Genomic DNA, 26,136 nt, shown 5'->3' with positions numbered 1-26,136 from the left:
GCATTAATGATCTACGAAAGACTGTCAGTTTCAGCAACTGAGGTAAATAATTCACATCTACATCTGGATCTCAACAGGAAGAATCTGTGTATTCATATTCCTATGTGTCTCAACATGTATCATTTTTCAATGTATATATAGTTCTGAACACTTGACTAATATTTTTGGAGAACCCAACAATGGAGAAAAAATATCATGCAAGCTCAACTATTACCTTTATTAATATGTTCATCAACCAAAATACATTAAAATAATAATTATTATGGTGTATAATGTTCATATCATTCACAGCAACATTACATATACCAAGAAGTACTATATTAAACTATAGACAAAAGGTCGAAAATTTTTACATTTGGACCAATGTGTAGAATCTATTGGTATGTATCATATTGAATCAAGATAACTAAAAGTGTGGTGCGTATGAATTGCAGTATAATCTACAGAAGGATCAGTAACTCTTTAAAAGAAAACTTCATGAAAATGACATTCTTGATGAGAAAGAAGAATGCAATACTGAGTGTAAGATCTGAACCCAACACTTCGAGACTTTTTTATCTTAAAGAAAAGCAAAGATCACAAAGACCCTAAGCAAATGCAATAACCACAACTGTTTAAACCATGTAAAGCAACTAGTCCTGTAATGTCCCAAACCTCATTATATTCATAGAAGATTCCTGCCCACATATTAATATAATACTGCACTCCAAGTTGATAGCTTCATCTGAAAGATATAAAACAGCTTCTACTAGGCATCAGAATCTTTGATAGCTCTTTAAACAAAACATAGGGCCTGTGTTCTATGTTTTCAACTAAGAACGAGTGTAAATATTACTCTTAAAACAAGGAAGAGAGATAGAACTAATATTTTCAAGTTTGCATCCTTGAAACAAGTAGGAGAATTCATGATTTCAAGAAAACTAAATAAAGAAGTTGTAAGATTAATATCTGACTTTGAGAATTCTTTATTGTTTCTGGCCAGTTCCAATGGTTTCTCCCTCAGAGTCCTATAGACAAATGAGTTTGGAATTGAACTAACACTTGTTATAATAACAAGGAACTAAAGTCAAACAAAACCATAATACTTCCTGCCCATAAACTAAATAGCAAATAACACCCTAGGATACTAAATTCAACTCAAACAGGAAGAGAGAGAGAGAACCAATACTTCTCACATACATTGGATGGAAAAACAAGTGTCAGTCAAACAAAAAATAAGTTACCACTAGAAAGTCAAATGCGTTAATTAAGGAAGACTGTAAGCAAAAATTCAAACAGTGATCATCGTGGAGAGAGAACTGTTCCATTAATGTCAATAAGCCCTACTTAAAATGCATGTTTCTAAGCAACCATTTAACTTTATTTTCCCTTTCTGGTACTGGGTGTTAAAAACTGGGTTGATAGGGATCTACAGCTTAAAGAAACCTGAGCTGGCATCCATATTATGAGTCAAAACCATGACCATCCACAATCATCAATGATGTTAATCAGACATTGATTTAAGCAAACAGACAAACTCAGAATAAATGGATAAAGAAAGAGAACAAAGTGGGAAAAAAAAGGACTGAATTTATCCATTGAATCTGACTGTTTATACAGGAAAAATACCCTTTATGCATGTGCACACTTGTGCATGCCTGCTTAGACACGAGATTTGAACTAGAATGTTGTCTTGAGAATACAGCAAGAAGTTCTTATGAACTTGTGTATACCTATTTCATCTAATGCTTTTGGCATTTCCGAAGGCAATTCTCCCTTAACATCCATAAAATAAAGTACAGCAAGAAGTTCTTATTAACTCTAAATCAATTGTCAAAAAGGGACAAACATATCATACTCAAAATGCACACGATCCCAACACCTGCGAAGCAACATAAGGGATGCACATATACATGCATTGTTAACATCACAAGCATGCAGACAGAGATATGTGGTTGCTTAAATCATACTCATTTGTGGTTGGATTAGGTTCAACTTGGATTCAGGTGGAGTGGACTGCAGAGGAAATTTACATTGAGATAAATACATGAAAAAAACAGTGTGAGAGGGATGGAGCAGACAGAGATAATGGTGTGTGATGATGATTGCCAGAGGATCTTGTTGCAAGGATCGATAAGAATGTGTAGACGAATGTACCAATACAGAAATATCAGATATGTTCTAAGCCATAGAGTAGACAATTCGATGAGATCATATCTAACACCTCGTGCACTTTGCTACTTGACAACATGAGAAAATCAGATCACTTGCACATAGTTTCAGTTCATGTCCTTGACGTTTCAAATGGCATGGAAAGCATTTATAGCATTCATTCAGCAAGCAGGCTTTCGTGGCAATCAAGACATGAGACTACATCAAAATGCCCAATCAGAGGCCATCAAGAAAATGGGCCATTAACATACAACAAAATTTACACTTCAACGGTTAAATAAATGTCCGTGATCCATGAAAGAGGGAACTGCAGAGAAATCTTTGTTAAAAATGATTTAAGAAGCAACTAATTCTTTAAACATATCCTGTAGTCAACACTTAAACCACACACTGTAGCATTGTAATGTTTGCTAAGCCTCCAGAAGTTCATAGGACTGGAATGGGCAGCATTAAAGACAAGAAATTGGTATTCTACAAAAACACCATCACATAACCCATGACCCAAAGAGATTAGACAGTACCTACTGGGGCTCATCTTCTGTTATGCTTACACTGAGACTGCGTTGTGCCAATCTGTAGTACAATATCCCCATTGTTGCCATGCATGCCCTGCTCATAAAAACAGTTCTTACGATAAGCTTGTTTGCTTGGAATATTATTTTGCAGTTACCATTATCAGTGATGAGAAACATGACTATGCAAGAACCTATTATTTCAAAACATGATGCTAAAATTATAAACATTAAACAACATTTTCACTTTATTTTACAAATGACAAACATGCTAAGCACTTAGAACATCCTGCATAAGTCTAAAATTTCAAAAAGCCAACGAGTTGAAGGCTTGCTCTTTTTCAACATCTACTGCTCACATGCTATCTTAGTCATTCAATGCAAAACTGATCAGACCAGAATTCCAGCAAAAGAGATAAATTTGTCTTCAACTTTCATGTAATTCTTGAATTTGAATGGATATGTATAAACATAGTAATAGAGATTTATGTTCAACTAACAAGCATGCAACTACAGGTAAATCAGACAACAAATTATTCAGGACAAATTCAACTGCTCAATCATAAAGAACATCACCACCTGATGAGACAGCAAATTTTCATTTCAGAACCCTTCTGATCTTTGTTCCCACAAATTGTCAAAATGAACTTAATATATGATAACAGAAGTAGGAGAAATTACATGATTGCCATGATGAGTAATATTTTCCTGGGGTCCATCCTTGAGGATCTTTGATGACGTATTCTTCCTTCTGGACCATTTGTGTTAGCTTCTTTGCGTGGTGGTGCAGTCACTGGTAGAGTAGGCAATGAACTTGACCAGAAAGGCAGCAACATCCTTAGAAGCTTGTGACGCACAGGACCTGCATTTGAAATCAAAATCATTTGGTACATTGATCCAAACCAAATCCACTTTACCATAGAAAACCAACTAGTATTGGGATGCCTGACTTAAAACAATCTGCTAACGTGATACCTCCTTTGTACTAGAAGGTCACTTAAATAAAATTTGTGCATCTACAAACCAACACTTGTTCCTTCGTATTGTAGCTGAACAGGGAAAAACATCATGTAGCATCCAAAAACATTGGGACATTATGAAGATCCATTTCTGTTATGCATCCAGGTGTAACAAATGTAGAGATTGGAAAACTCATATTTAGTGAGTTTTGGGCTTGCATCATAACAATGGTTCAATTTCCAACATTATTTAGTGAAGTTCAAGTAAATCATGTGCCCCATTATGTAATGTTAGTATTGGATTGGTGGTCTAAGGCATCTACTTTCAACCTGAATGTGGACAACAATGCCAACTAGAATTAAGCTGGATGTGTTAAGAAATTAGGATGTAACACGCCATAACAAGACTAAAATTAGTAACAAAAACTTCAGATGCTGCAATTAGAATTTGTCTTATTCTTGAATTCGCATTTAACTTGACAGATAGGTCCAACCATAATGTAAGTTACCTAGTCGATTGAAATTATAACACCCCAATTATCCCACATCAGAAGTGGGCAAGACTAAGATTGGCTTATAAGGGTCTGATAAGTATACTACTATCAACTTCAACTTAGGTATTTTGACCAATGATTTAGATCAAACAAAGATTATGGTCTAGTTAGCCTATTAGGCCGAGGCCGTGACATTTGATATCAAAACCAACTTAGTATTTGGGTATGATGAGGAGGCTCGAGTAGGAAAAGGCTACCCGTGGATGGAGTCAAAGGACTCGTCACAGTGTGGAGCCATCACTGGGCTATGCCTTATATGCACCATGCTAGGGTTTCGTTTGGGCTATGCTAGGCCTTGACGAGGACGTCAAATCCTTGAGCGGAGGAAATTATAATACCTCGATTATCCCACATCGGAAGTGGACGAGACTAAGATTGACTTATAAGAGTCTGATAAGTGTACTAGTATCGACTTCAACTTAAGAATTTTTTACTAGTGGTTTAGGTCAAACGAAATTAATAGGTTAGTTAGCCTAACAAGCACGGGTCTTGACAAATATAACCCTTATTAAATTTAGTATAAAAGTGATATTATTTTTAAGATCTAGGAAAGATAAGAGTGTGAAGTAGATGGCTAAAGTAGCTATTTTATATCCACATTCATAGATGAAGGAAGACATAAATGAGAATTAGAGGAACAGTGATAAGTAATTGAAAATATATATACACACTAATAAGTATTCACAATTTTTAAACTTCCTGCTGGTTTGGGCTACTTAAGGAAAATCTTAAAGAAAAATTGACATGCACAAAAAGGAGGCTAACAGAGCACAAAAACCATGCTATCTATCGGCAGAAAGGAGAATGCAATTGAAGTTGTATGAATGTAATTAAATAGAATGCACTTGCCACTTCAGGTCATTTATTTATTGAAAAATATCATATAGTAGTATTCGGATAATAAAAATAAGAATTGAAATACACAGAGATAACCAAGAACCTTCAATGAAATGAATAGACATTAAATGAAAGGGTCTGCTGTATTATCTTACCGCGTCGTGTATACTTTTTGCTTGTCCCATCTTCATCATCAGCATAATATGATGTTTCAGAATTTTGTCTGCCATGGTAAGTTGGCTTTCTTGCAGCAGCACCAGGCTGTATGAAACAGAGGACAAAAAATCAGATACAATAAACATTATAGATGAACTTGTGGAAAAAGCCACAGGATAGCAATATCCAAAACCACATCAAATATCATATATAAAGCTAGTTATTGTCTCAAATGTCATGGCTCAACAGACTCACACTTATCATAAGATGGGGCTCTTGATCTTGCATAAATTGGTTTTCTAACGCATTAGGACCATCAACTTCAACAATCTCTGGTTCAAGCTTAGAAGAGCCCACTCCAATAGTAGAGTATAATTCTGAGTACTTATCATCTGTGACTGTTAAAGATAGCATGGGTTTTGAATCTTTAACAGAATTAACTGAACTTGCTCCACCTCTTTCAGTGTCTTCAACAGAAGACATGCGCATAATTGGTTCAGAAGCAAAAGCAGGAGGAGGAACACGGTTCTCTGCAGAAAGTGAAACTAGATGATTTCCAAATACATTTTTCTCCAGGCCACTCTGCAACACATGAGACAGAACACAGAATAGAGTTCAACAAGATGTGCATTGTGAATGACAAATGACAAATCTGTCACCTGCTTGATCACTCTGAGACAACAGTCTAATATAGAATAAAAGACATAACAAGGAACTAAAGGATGATAAGCTGGGTATCTTGACAGGAAAAATGTTACCACATAAAGTTAGAAATTTGTAAGTGAGACATAATTTACGAAAAAACAAGCTTACCTGGATTATTGCTTCCTTAAGCTTTAAGTGGAGATGAGATCCCGTATCTTTTATGCTTACAGGGGGCCATATCTGTAACAAGTTATTAATTAAGAGGAAACAAGTTCATAATTGATTTTCAGCACAGACATTATCTAAGGATCATACATCATAGTGTAAAAACAAAGATCTTGATAACTTAAGGCTGAAAGGAATCAACTTTGTAACTTGTCAAACAAAGGTTTCAGCAAAAACTTCATAAGCTCAATAATTGTATGGGTCATGGAATGCATCATTAGGCTCTCAGTCTTTTACAAGTAATAAATAAGAAGAACATTAAAACACAGACTAAAATTGTCTTCAGCTAGGGTATCTTTGAATAAATGGAATCTTCTCAATGAGCAGTATGGAAATTTTGCAGAAGGATGAGCCAAACCAATGAATAAACCTTTTCAACAAGGCTTGAACGTGTTGGATTACATTTACAAGAGACCACAGCTTTTTTTCAAAGAAAACTACAAGGGAGCAAGTTATGGACACATCAGACAGATTATAGTAGTAGCACTAATGGAAAAAGTTGTCCAACATAAGTGTAAACTAAATGGAGTAAGTGGAATAGCATAAAAAGACAGATGGTTGATTTCCATCGGCTTGCTCGGGTCACTTGAGCTCTGATAATAAAACTACCTAGACCTAATCCAAACCACCAGCAAGTCCAAATTCACAAACCATAATCTAAATCAGGTTACCAGTACCAAACTGGCTGATCAACTTCACCTGATCCACTTTATTATTTGTTCACCAGTCCTTCCCTTTCCCAGTCAATGTCACCACCTATATTGTTTAAGTTCGTGGATAGTCAATGATATGCGGACTTTGTTGCCTTGAACAATCACAAACACAACAAAGCTCAATGCCTTCTTCATACGGCTGAATCTACACCAGGAAACCGAACAAGATTTGGCCAAAATTTCCAGAATTTCAACCATTTAGGCCACCTGATTCCTGGTTTAACTCAGGTGGTTTAAAGCGAAATTAATTTCAGTTGAAAGTAGTCAATTAGATTTTTTTTTTAGTTTTTACTCTTGGCATTGTTTGTTTAAGATTAAGGAGAGTCACCAGGTGAACAGAGGTCTAATACAACAGGCATACATTGAGGTTGCTCCACGGCAACCTAGGTATCAAGAGTTTGAGTCACAAATTAACTTTGCTTGCAAGGATAAGGTTACACACATTAAGTGTCCCTAGACTTTGCAATGATAGGAGCTTCATACATCGAACTGCCGTCCCCCAACAAAAACTATTGTTTCAGAGTGTCAAATAACCAGCTCAGTCAAAGGAGTTAAGCACATAACTGTGGTTCTTCGACGAGGATTAAATTTAAGCAGCCGCTCTCATCTCCTTTGCTAACCTAGAGAATCTAGTTGATTAGCAGACTTAGCAACGAAACCAAAAAGAATGGAACTAAATTAGTTAACCTATTCTTCTTTATCTTGGTTATCTAACCACAAACCAAAATACAGCTTGAAAGTTTTTCCGGTCAATATTGTTTGTAATTGAGAAAAGGTAACTATGAACAACTTTCAGCAGTTTTAGTTTTTAAATGCATATAAAACTAAATAAGTTACAAGGTTCTGATGTCTAAAAAAGTTAAAAGAATCATTAGACTAATTCCTTGAGTTTGCTCAAACTTTCAGATATTGTACTACTACAATTTCCTAAAAAGATTATTAAGGATGTTTGAACTCAAACAAGACCATCATGCAACTTTAAAAATTTCCAGTACTTTCAATCTAAATCAGCAAACAGTAAAATACTGTATTAAAACAATGCTTCTTCATACTATTCTATGTCCTTTCTTCTCCAGTTAGTTTTAATTATTTTGATCTCTTTATGATTTTTATATTTTTTCCGCACTTGTTTAACAAAATTTAAAAATCAAAACTATCAAAATTCAATTTGGAACTGCTAAAAAACTAAAACCACTACAATGTTGAAAATAGAACTACAAATATTTGGCTGAAACTGTAGTTCAAACTAATACTTAAAACATTACTAAGACAATTGCACACACTACAGATGAACAGATTAAATCATATGCATTCATTCAAGTCTTGTCTTTTGAGGGGTAAAAAACATTGTCTTAACCCATCACTTGCCATCTGAATTCTGTTCTGCAACCAACAAAATGAAAGGATTTGGTGGTATAACTTACAGGGGAAGAACATGCAGGACAAACATATCCTGCAGGGGCAGTTTGAGGTGGGAAGCTTTTGATATGTGAGACCAAGCAATGTGTGTGCATAAGATCTGAAATCAGAAAAACACGGCAATTAACATATTGTGAAATAAGCAACTCAGATCTTTAAGAAATACAAGTATAGATGTAAAGTGAAAAGTTAACATACGCAAGCAACCCAATCGATTAGTTTGATCACTCCCGGCTTCCAATGCAGCATTGCACAAACAGCACATTGGTGGCCAGTCATACTCCCCATCAACTACCCAATCAGAGTATTTTTTTACCTAAAGATTAAGAAAACAAGAGTGATCTTTCCTCAAAATAGAATTTCTCATATAAATTAAGCAATCGGAACAAAAGTCATTGTATCAACTATATATCTGTTATCTAATACTTGTTGTGAACATTTCAATAGTATATTTATAGCATACAAACATGTTGATTTATGTTATTAAGGAAAGGCACAATATCATGTGGAGACATACAAGAATTTTCCTACTTAGATTTTTGCAGTATAAATTGTATTCCTCAAAAATTGGCAAAGTATCATGCCTAGGAATTGGAGTCCACATAAGCTAACTAAATCATCAATACCTATCAGAATTGATTTTCTTGGGGAAAGACTGCAAATGAAAGACATTCAATTTCACCTAAAAAAAAAACAGAATAATCCATGAATACTAAGTATAAGCAGGCAGGTAGGATTTTCAGAAAAAATCCCTCCGAGTTTTACTCACTCTAGGTACATTGATAGATGGACACCTAAGAAGCACAAACATGGACACAAGACATGAACACAACACCACGAGGACACGGCAACACATCATTTTAAAAAAAATTGGGATACGGACACGGCAAGGACACGTATTTTTTAATACCCACACACACATATATTATTTGATTTACATGAGTTTTATATATTACTCAAATTATTATATTTTACAATTTATTCAAATTATTATAATAATTACAGTTTATTCAATTTATAGTTTATTCAAATTACTATAGCAATTTAATCAGGGATTCAGAAACAGTAAAAAAACAGATAAAAAAAAGGTTAATAATATGTTAACAGTTTAATCAGAAGCAGTAAAAAAACTAAGGTTAAAAAAATAGGTTAATAATATGTTTCAGAAGCAATAAAAAAACCCAGATTAAAAAAAAAAGAAAGAATAAAAAATAATAATATGTTAATAATGTTTATAGCAGTAAAAAAAAGCTAAACATTAGTAAACGGTATATGCCTATACGAGATACCTTCGGCTTGCGACACCACATGGTTAAGGAAGAAGCTCTACAGAGGGGTGTAACTTCAGTGCATAATTCCGCCTCTATTGAGGGGCTCTCGGGGCATATGGTTTGACAATGCGCAGTGACAGCACACGACTTTGCCTTTGCAAAGGGGTGCTCAGGGCGAATGGTTCGACGACAATGTGCAACTTTGTCTTTGCAAAGGGGCACTTGGGGCAGATGGTCCCACGGCATGCAAAGGCAACACGCAACTCTACAGTGAGGCACTCAGGACGAATGATCCGATAGTGCACGACGACAATGAAGGGAAGCTAAGCCGATGAGGAAGAAGGAAAACCCATGATGTGCCAGGGTTCACTCGGGACAAGTGGTATTTAATGTTGAAATCCTCCCTGAATCCGTGAGGAAGAAGGATTCCGGAGGTTCTCGATGTCTTCGCATGCGACCACCAAGTTGGACTCGAAGGTTCCCTAATGCCTCCGTAGGCGACCACCGAGTCAGACATGTGAACGACATATCCAACAAATTAAACAAATAAAAAATAAAAAAGACATGTGTCAGGTCATGCTAGAGATGAATCCGTGTCGGACATAGGTACGTCACCCAAATCACCACGTCGATGCTTCAAATGGACACCCCACTTAAATCACTTTAGGTACACATAGTAGGATGAAGCTGAAAAAATGCAATATGATACTTGCAAGACAAAAAAAAATTGCGAACTAAAAAACAATCAAATTTAACTTTTGTTTGTAGTAGTAGTGGTAATTTTCATCACTGACTTATTAAGCTTACCAACAACAAGTTGGAGCACATGGAATGAATATTGTATCAAGATGAAATAGAAGTCGGGCCACTGAAAATATACAACACAATGAACAACTTATATATTTGCATACTGTACAGAGTAATGGCATCACAGACCAACAAAGTAATATGTAGCAGTAGGTTGGACAAATGTAAGCGGAGAGATGCAAGGTGTTAAGCAAGCAACATATTTCTTAAGTAGACTAAACAGAATGCATCAGGAGGAAGTATAGTATAAGGGTTAATGAATTAAAATTTTGTACTTGAGTAATCAATCATTGACATACAAACAAAAATCTGAAAAAGTTCTTCGGTAAAATGGTAAAACAATCTTTTTAATATCCTTTAAAAAGATCCACAGAAACAGTGAAATGGATTGGTGAAAGAATACTCATTGATTGAGATGGTATTATAAATCCGAGGAAGTTCATTGACAAAATGGTCCGAGAAAATTTTCAATTTCCTTTGGAAAAACCATGAGAACAGTAAAAAGATAGTTTTATTCAATCAAATTGTAAGCATCAGGTTCAATTTTAAATGGATTGAATAACATTCTAAGAAAAAGTTAAGATATATATGTTCTAAAATCATAGTAAGGAAATTAGATAAAATCCTGAAATCCTAACAAAATCTAAAGCCTGTGAATAATATATCCATGTAACATGACTTTCAACCAATAGCTAATAACTAATGAACAATATCTGCATTTTCATATCATATACAGCAAAGGTTCACTCATCTAAATGTAGGTATTTACAATTGTCCTAAGTTAGAGGTCTTCAAGTCTAGATCAGACTGAAGTTCCAAATCAGCATAGATCCCTGATATTGGTTCAGGAAAAGTATATTCTGATATTATCAAGAATTTCCCTGATCAAGCATCAACCAATATTTGAAACCTTGTATGCAGCTTCTTAAATGTAGAGAAACATTTAGAAGAAGTTGCATCATGAGTACTCCTAATGGTAATAATTATTTAAAGACTCCCAAGCATAAACTTGGTGAAGAAATTGATATATAGGAATTTTATCCGATAGAATGTACAAGCTGGTGCAATATGCCTCAGTGCTCTGGTAGAATTATAGTTTAATACAGTAGTATCATAGTACTATTATACCAATATACAGCACATTCCATATGCACCATTACTGCAGAGGTTACTTTAGTACTGGCTGAAATAACATAAGTTGTAAACACCATGAATACCTACCATGCAACAAGATTAAATGTTCATGTGCTGTTTCCAGACTTTTTTTTCTCTTTCAACTTACCTAAAGCTTTGGATACAACATACTAGTTTTCCCACCTCATTTATTATGTTCTAGATGCCATTTGTTATGCTTATTGCTTTTTACTTCATTTTTCACCATACATAGATCTCGATGTAGAACAGCCACCAAGGAAATTTGCCCATGAGATGGGCTAGCACAAAAAAAAAACAGATCACATGTATAAACTCCAATTGTTGGAGAAAATAAAAGGATATTCCATGTCACTGACTTGCAAACCTTGATGGAGCTTTTAGGATGTTAATTGACATCCTAGTCATTGTAAATGAGCTGACTAACCCACAATTCTGGTCACAAGAGCAAGAAAACAGTCGTCCACAATTAACTATTAACACTACATTAAATAGGACTTCAGAATAAATCAAAAGAGTTGTATATGGCAGGTTTACAACCCTAGTTACTATACGTAAGGTAGTGACATACTTAAAAATGTCCAGGCACAGAATAATAGGTTGAGATGATTACCACGCAGATCTGATGTTCCGGGAAACATATGCAGTCTCCACAAACGGGAACCTTGTGGACAAAGCAATAAAGCCTGGTTGCCTGCAACCGAATCCTCCATTAGTTTCAAGAAAACAACACAACCCAAAAAATCAAATGCGTGATACTCTAGCATTAGCAAACAAACGGGACACTCTCTACTGAAAGGAACCGAACAATCAACGGAAACCAATATCTTCTCTGAATCATGATAAAACTACCAAAACCTAACCCAAAAAAAGATGTCCTACCATTAGAAAATCTTTCAGATGTTAAGAAGATATAGTTGAAACAAATCCAGTTAAAAGAAGTTATCGAACGAATGCTTGATAGATCCATCCCTACAACTTAACAATTTCAGTCAGAAAACTGCGCTATCTATCTCCAATAATTCGCAAAGGGTACTTCAAATCCCGAATCGCGTAGCTCTCCAAAGGTCCAAATCCGATTGTAACCCGATTGAAGGATCGAAAAGGGAGGGCGTGAAACGAAAACTACCACATCCTGGTGTCGAGCGAGGGCAACGAGATGACTAATGGAATCGGATCGGGGCTACCTTGCGGCATTTGCAGACGACCATCGCATCAATCGACGATCCCGGGAGGAGCGGCGAGAGACGGAGCTAAAAAAGGATGGGAGCAAAGCTTGAGATTAGACTGATTCGACAAGGACAAGACGAAGCCCGGAGGGGAAGAGATCTGGGGAGCGAAGGAACGACGAGGTGTAAGACGCCGAGGGCCAGGAGAATGGAATTAATTAATAGTCGATATAAGTAAATTGAAACCCGGACTGCGGAGTGAGACGAGTGCGTCCGTTTCGGGATCTGGGGAAAAAAAGGAGAAATCAGGACCGTTCGATTATGATCGTGAGACCATGATAAATAGCCGAGTCAGAATTTATATATCGTGCAAATAAAAAGAAAAAAATCGGAGATCGCAGCCGTCCAATTCAGATCGCATGGCCTGATTACTCCTTTTTGTTAATTATGTGTAGAAAATTTCTTAATTATTCACAAAATCTTCTACAAAGTTTATATACTTTTTTTTTTTTATAAAAAGTAAGCAGTGATCTTACGATATATTATCAAAGTCTCTATCAACTAATCATGTACAAAATATCCACTATGTATAAGATATTTACTAATTATTTTTAAAATATTTGATATATATGAAGTATGAGAAACTATAAATATTTATTTTTACTATACACGAAATATATATTAATTAGGATATAATATTTAAAAAATAATAAAAATTATTATATCAAATGACGTACATGATGAGTGCGATATATTGTCTCCTTTCATCCTGAGTAATGAATTGCTTCATTCACATGAGTGCGATGAATTTGGATTAAAAACTATTTTTCTCGAAAAATATCAACCATAAATTTTAATTGTTGATAGCAAGATCCTGCAAATCATGCATGACACTTGGGCGCCCATGGACAACTTAATACCTTACACCAATTAGGACATCACAAAATTCTCTAGATATATAGAAGGATAGATGCTACAATTGAGGGAAAAAATTTGTTATAAATAAATAATCATTTGAGATCCTAAACAAGTCACTAATCTGAAAATCCAATTTTATCAGCAATAAAGAACTTTTACAGTATACAATGAATGATACATATGGCACCCATGTCAATGTGGAACATGATTAAGCTGCTACCTCCTAGATGGAAATTTACACTATAAAAATTAATAGAAATAAGTCACATGTTTCGGGTGAATAAATATCCTTCAGACCAGCCACTAACAAAATCAATTCCTGATCCGAAAGGCAATTTTATCAGCAACAAAGAACTTTACAGTATACAATGATGCCATACCTAATGTGAATGTGGAACATGATTAAGCTGGTAGCACTTTCTAGATGGAATGGTCCTCTCGAAGAACAGTCAACTACAGACTCTTGAGTTTTGAGAAAGTATCTGTACTGAGATCATAAAATTCCTCCATGATCAACAAGAGCCTGCATTAACAATTTACATTCTAAAAATTAATAGAAATAAGTCAAATGTTTCAGGTGTATAAATATTATTCTGTATGATATATGTATGTGGTTGAGATCAAAGAACTTAAGTTTAGAAATCATCAACTGCATGATATATGTATGTGGTTGAGATCAAACATGAACATGTTCCACTGCTTGGAGGGGAAGCATAATAGAGAGAAAGCTCGTCATTAAGAGACAACTACAATTCACCAATAGTTCCCGCAAGAGCACTGCCCATCCTTAAAATGGTGAAAGCGCTTACCATCTCTGACAATAATCTCTCTATCAACTGCCATTGACATGAACATGATTGCTGAATGGCAATCTCCACAGATCCTTAAGTTCTTCAGAACTCTAACTGGTGCACCAGCTGGCAACTTTAGAAGGCCAAATGCAACAGCTAATTTCTCACTATGAGTAGACAAGACATATTCCTTTTGCCCAGACTCAACGTCATGCAACACAAACTTGGTATTAGGGACATAACCCAGCTTTCGCATCTTAACACCAAGTATCTCGAGGAATTTGTATATTTCTTGAACATCAGGATGCATTATATCATTGACCAGGAACACATGAACCTTATTGGCTACTTCGATCCAGCTGCACCCAGGTTCCTTCTTCACACCTCGATCCTTCATCAGTTTCCTTACCTTTGCCACACCTGCCCACTGGCCAACAGCTGCATAAAGATGGGACAAGAGGATATATGTTCCATCATGTTGTGGAATCATCTTGAAAAGCTGCTCTGCTGCATATATTCCTAGAGTCATATCCCCATGAATTCGACAACCAGAGAGAACAGCTTCCCAAATGGATGGACCAGGTGCAAACTGCATTGATCTGATGACATTCCAAGCTTCATCAATTCGACCAGCTCGACCAAGCAAATCAATCAACCTGGCATAATGATCTTCCCCTGGGCTAATACCATGATCACGCTCCATTGACTCAAAGTATTGGAAGCCTTCATCAACTAAACCAGAATGACTGCAGGCTGACAGGACTGTAAGGAAAGAGATCCTGTCTGGACTGATCCCATCCTTGATCATCTTGTCAAAGAGATCAATTGCTTCTATTCCATGCCCATGCTGCCCGAGGGCTGCTATCATTGCATTCCAAGATACAGAGTCCACATTGGGCATCATAAGGAATGTTAGATGTGCTGCCTCCACAGAACCACATTTTGCGTACATTGTCAAAAGCGCATTGCCTGCTGAGTTGCTTGACTCGTAACCTAATTGGATAAGCTGAGCATGGAGCTGCCTTCCATGCTCCAATGCCCCTAGCTCACCACAAGCAGCAATTGTTCCTGCGTATGCATAATCACATGGTTTGACACCTTCCTCCTTCATTTGATTGAAAAGCTTCAGACCTTCCTCTGCAAGCCCATTATGCAAGAAGCCTGAGATCATAACCATCCATGTCAACTGATTCTTCTGTGGCATGTCCCTGAAAATATCAATGGCATCATGAATTTTCCCACTATTTAGATACCCCGTCAACATGGCATTCCAGGAGACAACATCCTTCCTCCGGATGTCATTGAAGATTCTTCTTGCAACATCAACATTTCCATCTTTGGAGTACAAAGTGACTAACACATTCTCAACAGGCAATGCTGTCTCTGGATCAAAATCTGGTGCCACCCGAATGATGTGGGCATGAACAGCCTTACCATGGTTAAACAGTTCTCCATTTGCACATGCACTGAGCACGCTAGTGTAGGTAAACTCATCAAGAGGAATACCAAGACAATGCATCTGTCTAAACATCTCGAGAGCTTCTGAGATAAGTCCATGATGAACATAACCTGAAATCATCGCATTCCAAACCACATCAAATCTTCCTTCCATCTCATCAAAGACTCGACGAGCCTCACCAATGTCACCTCTCCTAACGTATCCAACCACCACTGTGGTCCAAGTCAGCTCATCTCTTTCCGGCATCAGATCAAACACCTCCCGGGCATGCACCGCTGCTTCTTGAGCCTCACACTTCGCGTACAGCGCAATGAGAGCATTCGATACGGAGACAGAATTTTCAGTTCCGGACTTAACCACCGAACAATGGAGCTGCTGGCACTGCGTGAGCTCCAGAGGAAGTATAGCAGCGGCGGCACTGAGAACGCCCGTGAATGTATAGCTATCACGAGGGACTCGATCGTCCATCATGTCGCGGAACACTGCCACGGCAGCAGGGCCATCGGAGGCGCGGGAGTAACTGGAGATCATGGCATTGTAGAAGACGGTGTCGCGGGATGCGAGAGGAGTGTGATCGAAGATCTGGCGGGCGGCATCGAGGTGGCCGCCAGCGGAGTAGGCGGTGATGAGAGAAGTAGCAGCGATGGAATCGTGACGCCGGGCGGTGGTAGCATCGAAGAGGCGGCGGGCGGAGGGGAGGTCGCCGGACTTGGAGTAGAGGTCGATGAGGCGGTTGAGGATGTGGGCGCGGGGCTTGAAGCCGGAGGCGAGGATGTGGGCGTGGACGGCACGGAGGCGGCGGAGGAAAGGGGCCGGGGCGGTGGCGACGCGGTGAAGAACGGCGGCGTAATGGTTCGCGACAGGGGCGAGATCGAGGGAGAGAGAGGAGACATGTCCTCTCATTCACTTGCTTCGGGAGCTACCACAGTGCCACACTCGCGTCCTTCGACGCGATTTTGTTGAGGTTTAGGAGAGGATTTGAACGGAGAGCGAGAGCACGCAAATGCAATCCAAGCCGTCCAATAAATTTGACGCCCCATCAAACGATTAGATTTGGGCGATTCGTAAAACAAGTGATGATGGAGTTTGTCTTCTTTTTTTGTCATTAAAATGTAGATGAAATCTAATTTAATTTATATTCTTTATAATTGATTGGATTGGTGAAGCTTTGAACGGAAGAATCTTTCACTATGCTATCATCTTAAAATTGAGGATAAATTCTAAAAAAAATTCAAGTTTTCACTCTCTCCTTCATAATATTTCTTTTTTGCTTTATTCACAGGTAGTATTTTTCCTAATGTTGGCCGTCACATTCCCCCGATATCATCTGTCGTGAGCACACTTATATTATCTTCTTCAAATTTTATTGTTAGAGCTATCTTGAATTATAGGTAAGAACGATAAGAAGTCATCGATGTTTGTGATGCTCACGTTGACGATTCTATTAGAATGGGAAAGAAAGAGATCATGGATAATAAACCCTTCCAAAATCAGTTTTTGAATAATAGGAGATGAAAATTATGTCGACGAAGGAGGAAGAGAAAAGAGAAAAGAAGGGTAAGCCCACAGTTGCCCTGAGAGAGAGATATATCAACGAGCAACGATGAGAAGGGTGCGAGGGTGCCAAGATCTCATATCGAGGTAGAGGTAATAGGTGATGACATTGAGATCTCACACTATAATGGAGATGATAAATGAGGGCGAGGGTATATTTAAGAGGTTTAGAGGTCTCCATGTGAATACAGTAAAGGGGACAATCATGGGAGGCGAAGGTAGCAAGATAAAAAACAATAGACAATAAGATGAAAGACGGTCATGGTGAGATGAATACCACGTGTAAAATGGTAATGATGACTAAGAAGGAAGATTATGCGAGAATAAAATAAAATTAATATTTACAAAAAATAATGGAAAATTATGGTTTTTTAAAAATATTATCCTAAAACTTATATCACTAAAAAATATCAACAAATTATATTTTATTAATATATATTTTTAATTATTATCTTTGTGTGGGGGCTCAAACTTTGATAACATGATCATATACATATATTATTCAAAGTTAATTCAATTTCCACATATGGAAATTAGTTTACTCATGTGTTAAGAGCATAAATCAACATGCCATATCTTATAAACTAGCTTAAGAATTTTAAATTATAGAAAACATGATCATTTTTTAATAGTGTGTGTTATTATATTTAATAAATATATCTAACTATTATAGGTTGTTTTCTAATCAGGTTGAAATTGATAACCAACCTATATTGAAGGCTTCACTCAGCTTGAGTTGACTAAAAATCCTTTGCATCTACTCATGTATTTATGTAGCTCATGTATATATATATATATATATATATATATATATATATATATATATATATATATATGTATATATATATATATATGTATATATATATATGTATATATGTATGTATATGTATATATATATGTATGTATATGTATATATATATGTATGTATATGTATATATATATGTATGTATGTATATATATATATATGTATGTATATATATATATATATGTATATATATATATACACCCAAGTCTCTCATATTATAGAGATTATTCGAATGATTCATGATTTAAAATATTCTCTATTATAATTTACAATGATATGGTAAGTTATTCTAATTTGTTTTGTTATTTAACGAGTTAGAATCTCGATTCTATCATAAATATCAATCATATGTCATATTTTAAGCCTTGTGTTTATTCGTAAATTTCACTTGCCTAATTTTTAAGAAATACTTAATAATTATTTGGTGAAAATTTTGCATATCATACCTCCCAATACTTAAACAAAAAAAATCCAAATAAGTTATACTTTTCATATTCTATTTGAGGCTTTTTTTTTTCTTTTTTGCTTAACTTTTATGTGAAAAGCATATTCAAATCACTTCTTAATCTTTACATTTTGACTCATCCAAACAAAACACAAGACAAATTATTAACCCAAGTTTCTGACATCCATCTGATTTGATTCATATCAAACTTAGCCCAACCCACTTCTATTAGATCAAAAGAAGTAACTCTGCTTCATTCTTGATGCAATTGACTCGATTCAACCCATTAATCGTATGACTCGGGTTCAGATCAACAAATCCGGTTTCGTTCTTGATCCAATCGACTCGATCCGACCCGTTAATCACATGAGTCGTGGTTCAATAACAAAGTGTCTCTCAATCGGGTGCGACCTGACCCGGTAAACTCCGATCGAAGCACGCGTGCAACCCTAATCAATTAATACTTACCACACGTACGCCACGACTGGCTTCCTTTGCCGTTGCCGTGCTCGACAAACGATCCCCCTTCTCTCTCCCTCCCTCCCTCTCTGAAGAGCTCGCGAAGCAAACGAAGCCATGTCTTCCGCCCCGACGCAGCGGTTCCACGGATCGAAAGGACCCTATCGCTACCAGAAAAAGTTCGTCCCCAAGAACGATAACTCTTCCTCATCCACCTCTTCCTCGGCAAATCCCTCGAGCTCCAATCGCAGCAATCCTCTCCGGCCCCTCACCACCGCTCTGAGGAACCACTCCGCCGTCGCTGCGGCCCACTCTGGATCGAGGGAGAAGCGCCGAGATGGAGGGAACTTCGTCACCTACTTGCCCCACGACGAGGCCGTGGCCTCCGGCCTCGGCGCTGACGCCGGCGGCCTGGATGCTGTCGAGTCGCAGGCCGTCGTCGACCTCCTCAACGATGAGCTATCCAAGATCCTTAAGATGAGCCCTAGGGATTTCTGGAGAGAAGGTCGAGAGATCTTAATCCCTGGAACCCTACGCCCTTTTTCTCGGACAAAATAGTCGATTCATGATCTTGCAATTAAACCCCTTCTTGACTGTTGATCCAACAATTCGATTCTCATTTGGCAATTGCTTTTCCAGTGGCGAAGAATGATGCTTTGATTGAGTTCTTGGATAGTTACCTGCAGTTCAGAAATAGATGGTCTGATTTCCCACATCGGGGATCGAGGGGGGTTGTTGCTGGGGTCATCGTCGGGGAGCTTGAGCTATGTCGACGTGTTTTTATGATCCTCTATCGAATGTAAGCCCGTCATTGATGATTTGTTGGCCTTTTGTAGTTGGTTTTAATTCCGAATCCGCCAATAACTTTTCACAGAAAAATCTTATATATATTACTGGTTTTTGATACTTAGACCATTACCAATAAGGTGTCATCTCATTTAGGCTTGTAGTTGTTGATGATCTAGTGTCATATTTTTCAGATTAGTACTTGATGATGATCTTATTACAGGTCTTCCAACAAGGATCCTGGGGCGTGTCCAAATGATTGCCTCAGTATGAAGGATCATACAGGTGTCATTGCCCTTTCCTATGATAGTATGATCTTGGAAATAATTTAAACAGTTGCTTTTATTCAGTTTGTTCTCGTATAGCCCTCTTGCAGGAAAAGAATCTGCTGGATTTGCCAAAATTATTGGATATTTGTGCTATCTATGGACATGATAATGAAGAGTTAACCAAGTCATTGGTATTTTCCTTTGGCTTATATTTTAATTCTGTTTATTTTATCTCCTTTTGGTATGGTCACATGGACAAACCTTTGTATTAGAATAAGATCCTGGTTTCTATAAATGCATTATTAAGAAGTATGCCATGTTTTGTGTCAATTTTTTATGCATACTATTAGTCTTTTAAGTTGTTGAGATGCTTTATTTTGCTTTTCTTTGTTAATTTATCTGGAAATATTCTCTATGAAAAATTTTGTTGATGGATAAATGAATGTTGGAACATTGACAAACACAATATGCAAGTGAATGAGGAAAGTGAAACATTTGCTAGATTTTCACTTCTGTATTGCTAATCTTTTACATAGTTTGTAAATGTTTTTCACTAGATATTCATTAGTCAAATTAAAGTCAATTAATGAAATCATTGGTATTTTCACAACAGTTGTCTGGAAAGAAATTTCAATCCATTCAAGCGACCATGGCCAATTGTTTATAACTGTTTAATTATATTTTCTTAATGTTAATTATTGTGATATTTACATTCTTGAAGTATTGTTCTGTGCGATGCTTATTTTCCTCCTATAATACACTATGGATCTGGCTCACATTTTATCATTGTAATTTTTATATAATTTCTGATAGACCAGACCAGGTTTTGTCTATGTCGTACAATAGTGTCTACTGCCATGATGTGGATTTTGCCTTAGTATTTACATTTATTATTTCATTGTTTCCGGTTGAAACTTATATTCTTATGCAAGTAGATGTACTCATCATGAATATTTGCTCTGCTTTGTATAGTAGAAGTGGAGTTCTTTTTTTCCTTATTGGTATTCTCTTTCCAGGTCATAAATGGTATAAGAGCCCAGCCAAATCTCCTTGATAAAGTTGAAGCAGTGGTCTCCCATTTCCTAAATATAGTGCACACTATGCATGAACGCTGCAGCTCCTCTTTAGAGGTTTTCTTCTCAGTCTAATAAACTTTTTTTCAAAGACATGAGATGTGCCTGCTTCTAATGTTGTTAATATATATTTTGGAAAGATTTACCCATGTACTTTTAAGTCTTGTCAGACTGTATATTTTTTAAGAAAATCACCAGGAGAATTTTTGCGAAGAGATTAGACCACTGTAATTCTAGTAGTCTGTTGCAACCAGCTAAGGAAATATGCTTGCTGCTCGAGGGAAATTCAACTGAAATTTCGGGACTTAGAAATGCATTTTCTATGGCTTCTGATTCCAGAGCTAAAACTTGGAGCTGATGATTTTATTCAACTAGTTCTAAGCATTTTGTTTGGTTGGTTCAGTTACAATGGCAAAGCAAACAAACATTGTGTGACTAACATGGTTTGTAGGTACTGATTTCATCTCGTGGGCATGAAACTCATGGATCTGGTCATTTGCATAAAGATTTTTTGGAGGCAAGTCATTCCTATTTAGTTCTAATAAGTCTATGTTCACTTTTTCTTTCATATAGCATATGCTGGTTTTTTTAAACATTTGGTTCATCTTCAGGTGATGGACTTTATAAATGATGCGGTTGTGACACTAGATGCATTTGCTGATGCATATAGACCTGCAAGTTTTTACTTGTCTCTTTCATTTGAGATGAAGTGAGCTACTCGTATCTGTTTTATTACTTCTGATTGAGATCTTTGTTGTTTCTGAATCTAGTCACTTTTATTGAATCCATCTTCTGCGCAGTTATGGGAATGAAGATATGCTCAGAACTTTGGCAAGACTGCATGATTCTTTGCTGCCATCTTTGCAGAAAGGTCTTGCAATTGTTTCTAGTACCATTGCTGATGGGTCATCGAACAGCCTGCTCACTGAAACACTTCTCAGTCTAAGAATGTTGTCAGCGAGAATAGTCAAGTTTGGTTGGAAATTGCTTGACTTTTGCTATTTGAATGATAAGTTAATAGAGGACGGGTTTCAAACTGCTTCAAAGATGTTTCCAGCCAGAGTTGAGGATCCTGTCATAAGGGGAGATATTCTAGTTCAGACGTTCAAAGAGATTAATCAGGAAATTTCTTATAAATTTTCAGAAAATCATGGAAATGGAACATTTCTTCAGAAACTTGAGACAGAGTTCAAGATTTTGAGACGTGTTGATGACCTTCGCAGCAATGGTAAATGCTTTCTCACTCATTTGTTGGTGTTGTGATATTTGTCGCCTAATGCTACATTGGAATGATTTTCTAACATATTATCTGAGTTTTGATCCTATTTATGCTGCTTTTCCTTAGTGTTACTGAGAAAAAGAGCACAGAGCTTTATTTTTCAGTTTTGGATTTGTTCCATTCTCTAGATGATCAGTTCAACTTATCTTCAGGGAGAGAATTAAGTATATTTGTTTTTTAAAATATCACCTGGCAATATTTACAATTGAATATTGAACTCGTAAATGCAATGATGAAATTTTGGAAGACAAATAATATATATATATATATATATATATGTATGTATATTTATTTATTTATATATATAACACCTAAATAAGAACTTTCGGTCGAATAGCCTTGCCTACTGCATGCTTTGCTAATAAGAATTTATTGCCTCCTTACTAGTAGAATATATGCCTTTCCAGAGTCATGTAAAGGACATAATTTACCTACTCATTTAAACATAATAAACAAGGAAGGGATTTGATAATGAGTGTACTATAATCATTTGCGATAATGGCAAAACTGGTCTGGCTTGTTTCAATATGTGCGGTTCTTAGAGGTCATGGAAATTCTGTCCTGGTTAGTCGGTTTAATCCAGTTTCCTTGCACAACTAATCTAATTATGAAACTGAATTGGCCAAGGTCTGTTCCAGTTTTGCTGGTCCAACCAGCCGGTCTGATTCAGTTTTGATAATATGGATGTTGCCTTTTCTTCAAGTCGTTGAGACGTATTTGGAGGTTTGATATTATTATGCTATGTAGTCTCACATCTCATTCTTTTTCTTTTTGCATTTTGTTTGCAGGATGGCTCTTTATGGATGAGGAACAATATCGATATATATCTCGTATTGCAGCACCAACTCATCTAAAGTCCTGGGAGTTGGGATCTGTGATCCCCATCTCTTCACTGAATGAAAAAGTACAGATGGATGAGGAGACTGTAATAGCTGAGTCTAAGATTAGTCAAATTAAGGACCTCTTCCCAGATTATGGGAGAGGTTTTCTATCAGCTTGTCTTGAAGTCTATAACCAGAATCCCGAGGAAGTGATTCAGAGGATACTAGAGGGAACACTTCATGAAGATCTTTTGTCTTTAGATACTTCACTAGAGCAGGTTCCATCACGAAAACAGACATCCAGCCACAGTGATAAAGGGAAAGGTTTATTACTAGAATCTGCACCTCAAGGTACCTTGCCATCTACCGCCACGGGTTCTAGTAGGCAGCGGAAAGATGACGCTGGCCCTCCATCTTCCTCTCTTTCATCCTCGTACGGGCGATACACAAGAAAGCCTAATGATGAAGTTCCTAATTCCACCATTCTTGACTCAAGAACAGCTAAAGATGCTGTAAGGGCAGCCGTCCTTGCAGCAGAGCTTGAATATGAAGATGAATATGACGACTCATTTGATGATCTAGGCCTGAGTATCGTTGAATCAGTAACCGAGGAGACAGAGAACTTATCTGATAGAATTAAATCCTTAACAGGAATAGCCTCAGGTTCAGATACTGGAGGTTCATCAAATTCTATCTCGAAATGGAGTTCACAAAAGAAGCTACAATTTTACGTCAAGGATGGGAAGAACTATAGCTATAAAGTTTCTGGTTCAATTGCTGTGTACGATGCTCAAGAAGCAGCTCTTGTCAACCAAGCACAGAAAGAGATGATTCATGGTCTGGGACGTGGTGGAAATTTACCAGTTGGGGCTGTTAAGAGGCTGATGGATGCCGAGGACCAGGACCAAGAACATCAGATGCCTGACACCGCAGAAAATGCAGGTAGAGGGAACACCAATCCTCAGGGAAGGGGAGGAAGGAGAGGCGGCAGGCACCACCACCACCGGAAGGATAGAGCAATGAAGAAGCACTTGTCAGGAGTGGGTGGCTATTAGATGCTTGCACTCTTGAGTAGATGCACAGCTTATATATATATATAGGAGAAAGCCTTCCTCGACTTGGAAAATGCAGAACAGAACATATCGGCCTCAGACCTTTTTATCAGGTAACTTGTTTTTGGATTTACCATTTACTTGTATTGCCGCTACCGAAGAAATATGTAACTTTTTTTTATGCATATAGTGTATAATAATCTGAATTTGGATATCATTACTTGGTTTTGTGCTGGAATTTAGTAGAGAAGCCGAAAAATGATTTCATTATTTTGAACCTCATTCAACCATGCTGCTGCAGGCTTCTTATAAAACAAAAAATAGACATATAAACCCAAATAATCCAAGATCTTATAAACAAGAGCAGTAAGAATAGATAGTAAGAGGATGCTTGTCCAAGGCCCGCCCATCCTCTCCTGGGAACAAACATGCAGGTAAGATGATGAAGATGATGGGAGGTGAACACGAAGGATGTCATGCTGTTACTCATTTTGGAGCTCAAGCGAGGAGGAAAGCGGTAGATGAATTCTCTCCCTCCTTTTATAACTGCTGTTGTTTTGATGCTTACATTCATTTGCTCTCCTTGTGATGTGTAGAGTCGTCGTATCCTATCCAATCCTTCTGTACATCACTCTTTCTCAAGTAAAGTGCGTCCAATGCGAAGAACGACAATTAGGAAGTCAGTTGAATATTATCGTTCGAAACAGATGAATGGAGTGTCATAAGAAGATAAAAAAAAGGAGAGAATCGAAGACTTATAATTTAGTTACCTAACAGCAGCAGATAAGGACGTGACATGCTAAGTATGTACATTATCAGTACACTATGAATTGAATAGCCCAAACAGCGGATGTTCATCCTGCACTATCGAAATCTACACCAGGAAACCACTATGCGAAAAAAAGGACTTATATTGGTTGGAATAACCTAATATGATACTATAACGAAGGAGACGGCCTCCTGTAAAAAGAAGAACATGTCTTTTCTCTTTATAGAACTGGATATAATAGGTACAAATTCCCTGCTTGGTGACTATTCCATCTATATCAGACAATCTAACCTGTTTGATCTTGACACTTATTTTTGGGCTAATTATATATTATTCATTATGATTAATTATCTCTAATGTCCCCGTCCCTATACTTTAAAAAATTGTATCGGTATCCATATAGTTACGAAAGTAAAATATTTAGATCCATTTATATTAGTTTTATCTATAAAAAATAAAGAACGACATAGGTGGTGGTAGAAAGCACCGTCGGCATTAACGTCGATGCAATTGCTTGGTCGCTTCTAATAATGATAAGGATCGCTCTCATCGTGACGCCACCCGCCTCCACGAGGAGTGCACCATCGATCTCATCATCGCCCCCCTCGCTTTGCATCTACATCAACGTTGACGCAAATGGTGCCTCGACTCAAAGTTGGGATCGTCGAAACTCTTACCGCCCCCCACTACACGCGTCAGTTTCGACACCGCCTCTTACTAAGCGATCATTTCGTTACTCTGCATTTGCATCAACATCGATGCAGTTGCCAAGCGGCTTGACATAGTAGTAAGGGGGGAGTGGCAAGAACTTCGATGACCCCAGCTTCAGCTTCAGGTCGAGGCTAGGATTCACCCAATGGATCAACGACATGATGACCATCATCATTTGTGTCAATGACAATACAGAGCGATGCGGGGTGGACGACAATGAGGTTAGCGACATGGTCCTCGTGGAGACGGGTGGCATCACGTGAGAGCGAACCTTATCATTAATGGAGGCGACCAAGCAATTGTGTCAATATTTATGCCAACACCATCCATCATCGAATGTTAAAATTATCTTTTGACCATTTGTTTTTATGTTTC

The 26,136-nt window shown here is 37.2% G+C and overlaps 3 protein-coding genes across 5 annotated transcripts; 1 reads left to right on the top strand and 2 right to left on the bottom strand.

Annotated features, from left to right (window-relative positions):
* Positions 1-2,446: 2,446 nt before the first annotated feature.
* On the bottom strand, positions 2,447-12,774 carry LOC135634323 (uncharacterized). Of its 2 annotated transcripts, XM_065144722.1 has the most exons (9): positions 12,589-12,774; positions 12,015-12,095; positions 8,370-8,487; positions 8,177-8,271; positions 5,983-6,054; positions 5,425-5,751; positions 5,169-5,274; positions 3,345-3,525; positions 2,447-2,760 (listed from the first exon to the last, which is right to left on the bottom strand). In XM_065144722.1, the coding sequence occupies exons 1-9, from the start codon at positions 12,610-12,612 to the stop codon at positions 2,673-2,675; spliced, it is 1,092 nt and encodes a 363-aa protein (XP_065000794.1). In that variant the 5' UTR covers positions 12,613-12,774; the 3' UTR covers positions 2,447-2,672. The 2 variants fall into 2 exon arrangements, with proteins under 2 accessions (XP_065000794.1, XP_065000799.1); XM_065144727.1 differs by lacking the exon at positions 12,589-12,774 and having other exon boundaries at positions 8,370-8,485; positions 12,012-12,097.
* A 775-nt stretch (positions 12,775-13,549) lies between these two features.
* LOC135634317 (pentatricopeptide repeat-containing protein At1g25360-like) lies at positions 13,550-16,692 on the bottom strand. 2 transcript variants are annotated; one of them, XM_065144711.1, is made up of 2 exons: positions 14,298-16,692; positions 13,550-14,011 (listed from the first exon to the last, which is right to left on the bottom strand). In XM_065144711.1, exons 1-2 carry the CDS (start codon positions 16,639-16,641, stop codon positions 14,001-14,003), a joined length of 2,355 nt encoding a protein of 784 aa, XP_065000783.1. In that variant the 5' UTR covers positions 16,642-16,692; the 3' UTR covers positions 13,550-14,000. The 2 variants fall into 2 exon arrangements, with proteins under 2 accessions (XP_065000783.1, XP_065000776.1); XM_065144704.1 differs by lacking the exon at positions 13,550-14,011 and having other exon boundaries at positions 14,013-16,692.
* Positions 16,693-19,026: 2,334 nt separating this feature from the next.
* LOC103979856 (uncharacterized) lies at positions 19,027-24,498 on the top strand. Its single transcript, XM_009396072.3, has 9 exons — positions 19,027-19,506; positions 19,641-19,800; positions 20,011-20,072; positions 20,153-20,247; positions 21,073-21,186; positions 21,581-21,646; positions 21,741-21,838; positions 21,930-22,357; positions 23,197-24,498. The coding sequence occupies exons 1-9, from the start codon at positions 19,119-19,121 to the stop codon at positions 24,282-24,284; spliced, it is 2,499 nt and encodes an 832-aa protein (XP_009394347.2). The 5' UTR covers positions 19,027-19,118; the 3' UTR covers positions 24,285-24,498.
* The last annotated feature ends 1,638 nt before the right edge of the window (positions 24,499-26,136 follow it).

This window comes from Musa acuminata, chromosome BXJ1-3 (genome assembly GCF_036884655.1).
Source record: "Musa acuminata AAA Group cultivar baxijiao chromosome BXJ1-3, Cavendish_Baxijiao_AAA, whole genome shotgun sequence".
Taxonomy (NCBI): domain Eukaryota; kingdom Viridiplantae; phylum Streptophyta; class Magnoliopsida; order Zingiberales; family Musaceae; genus Musa; species Musa acuminata.
The sequence above is the reverse complement of the archived record's forward strand: the minus strand, read 5'-3'. Positions and strand labels throughout refer to the sequence as shown.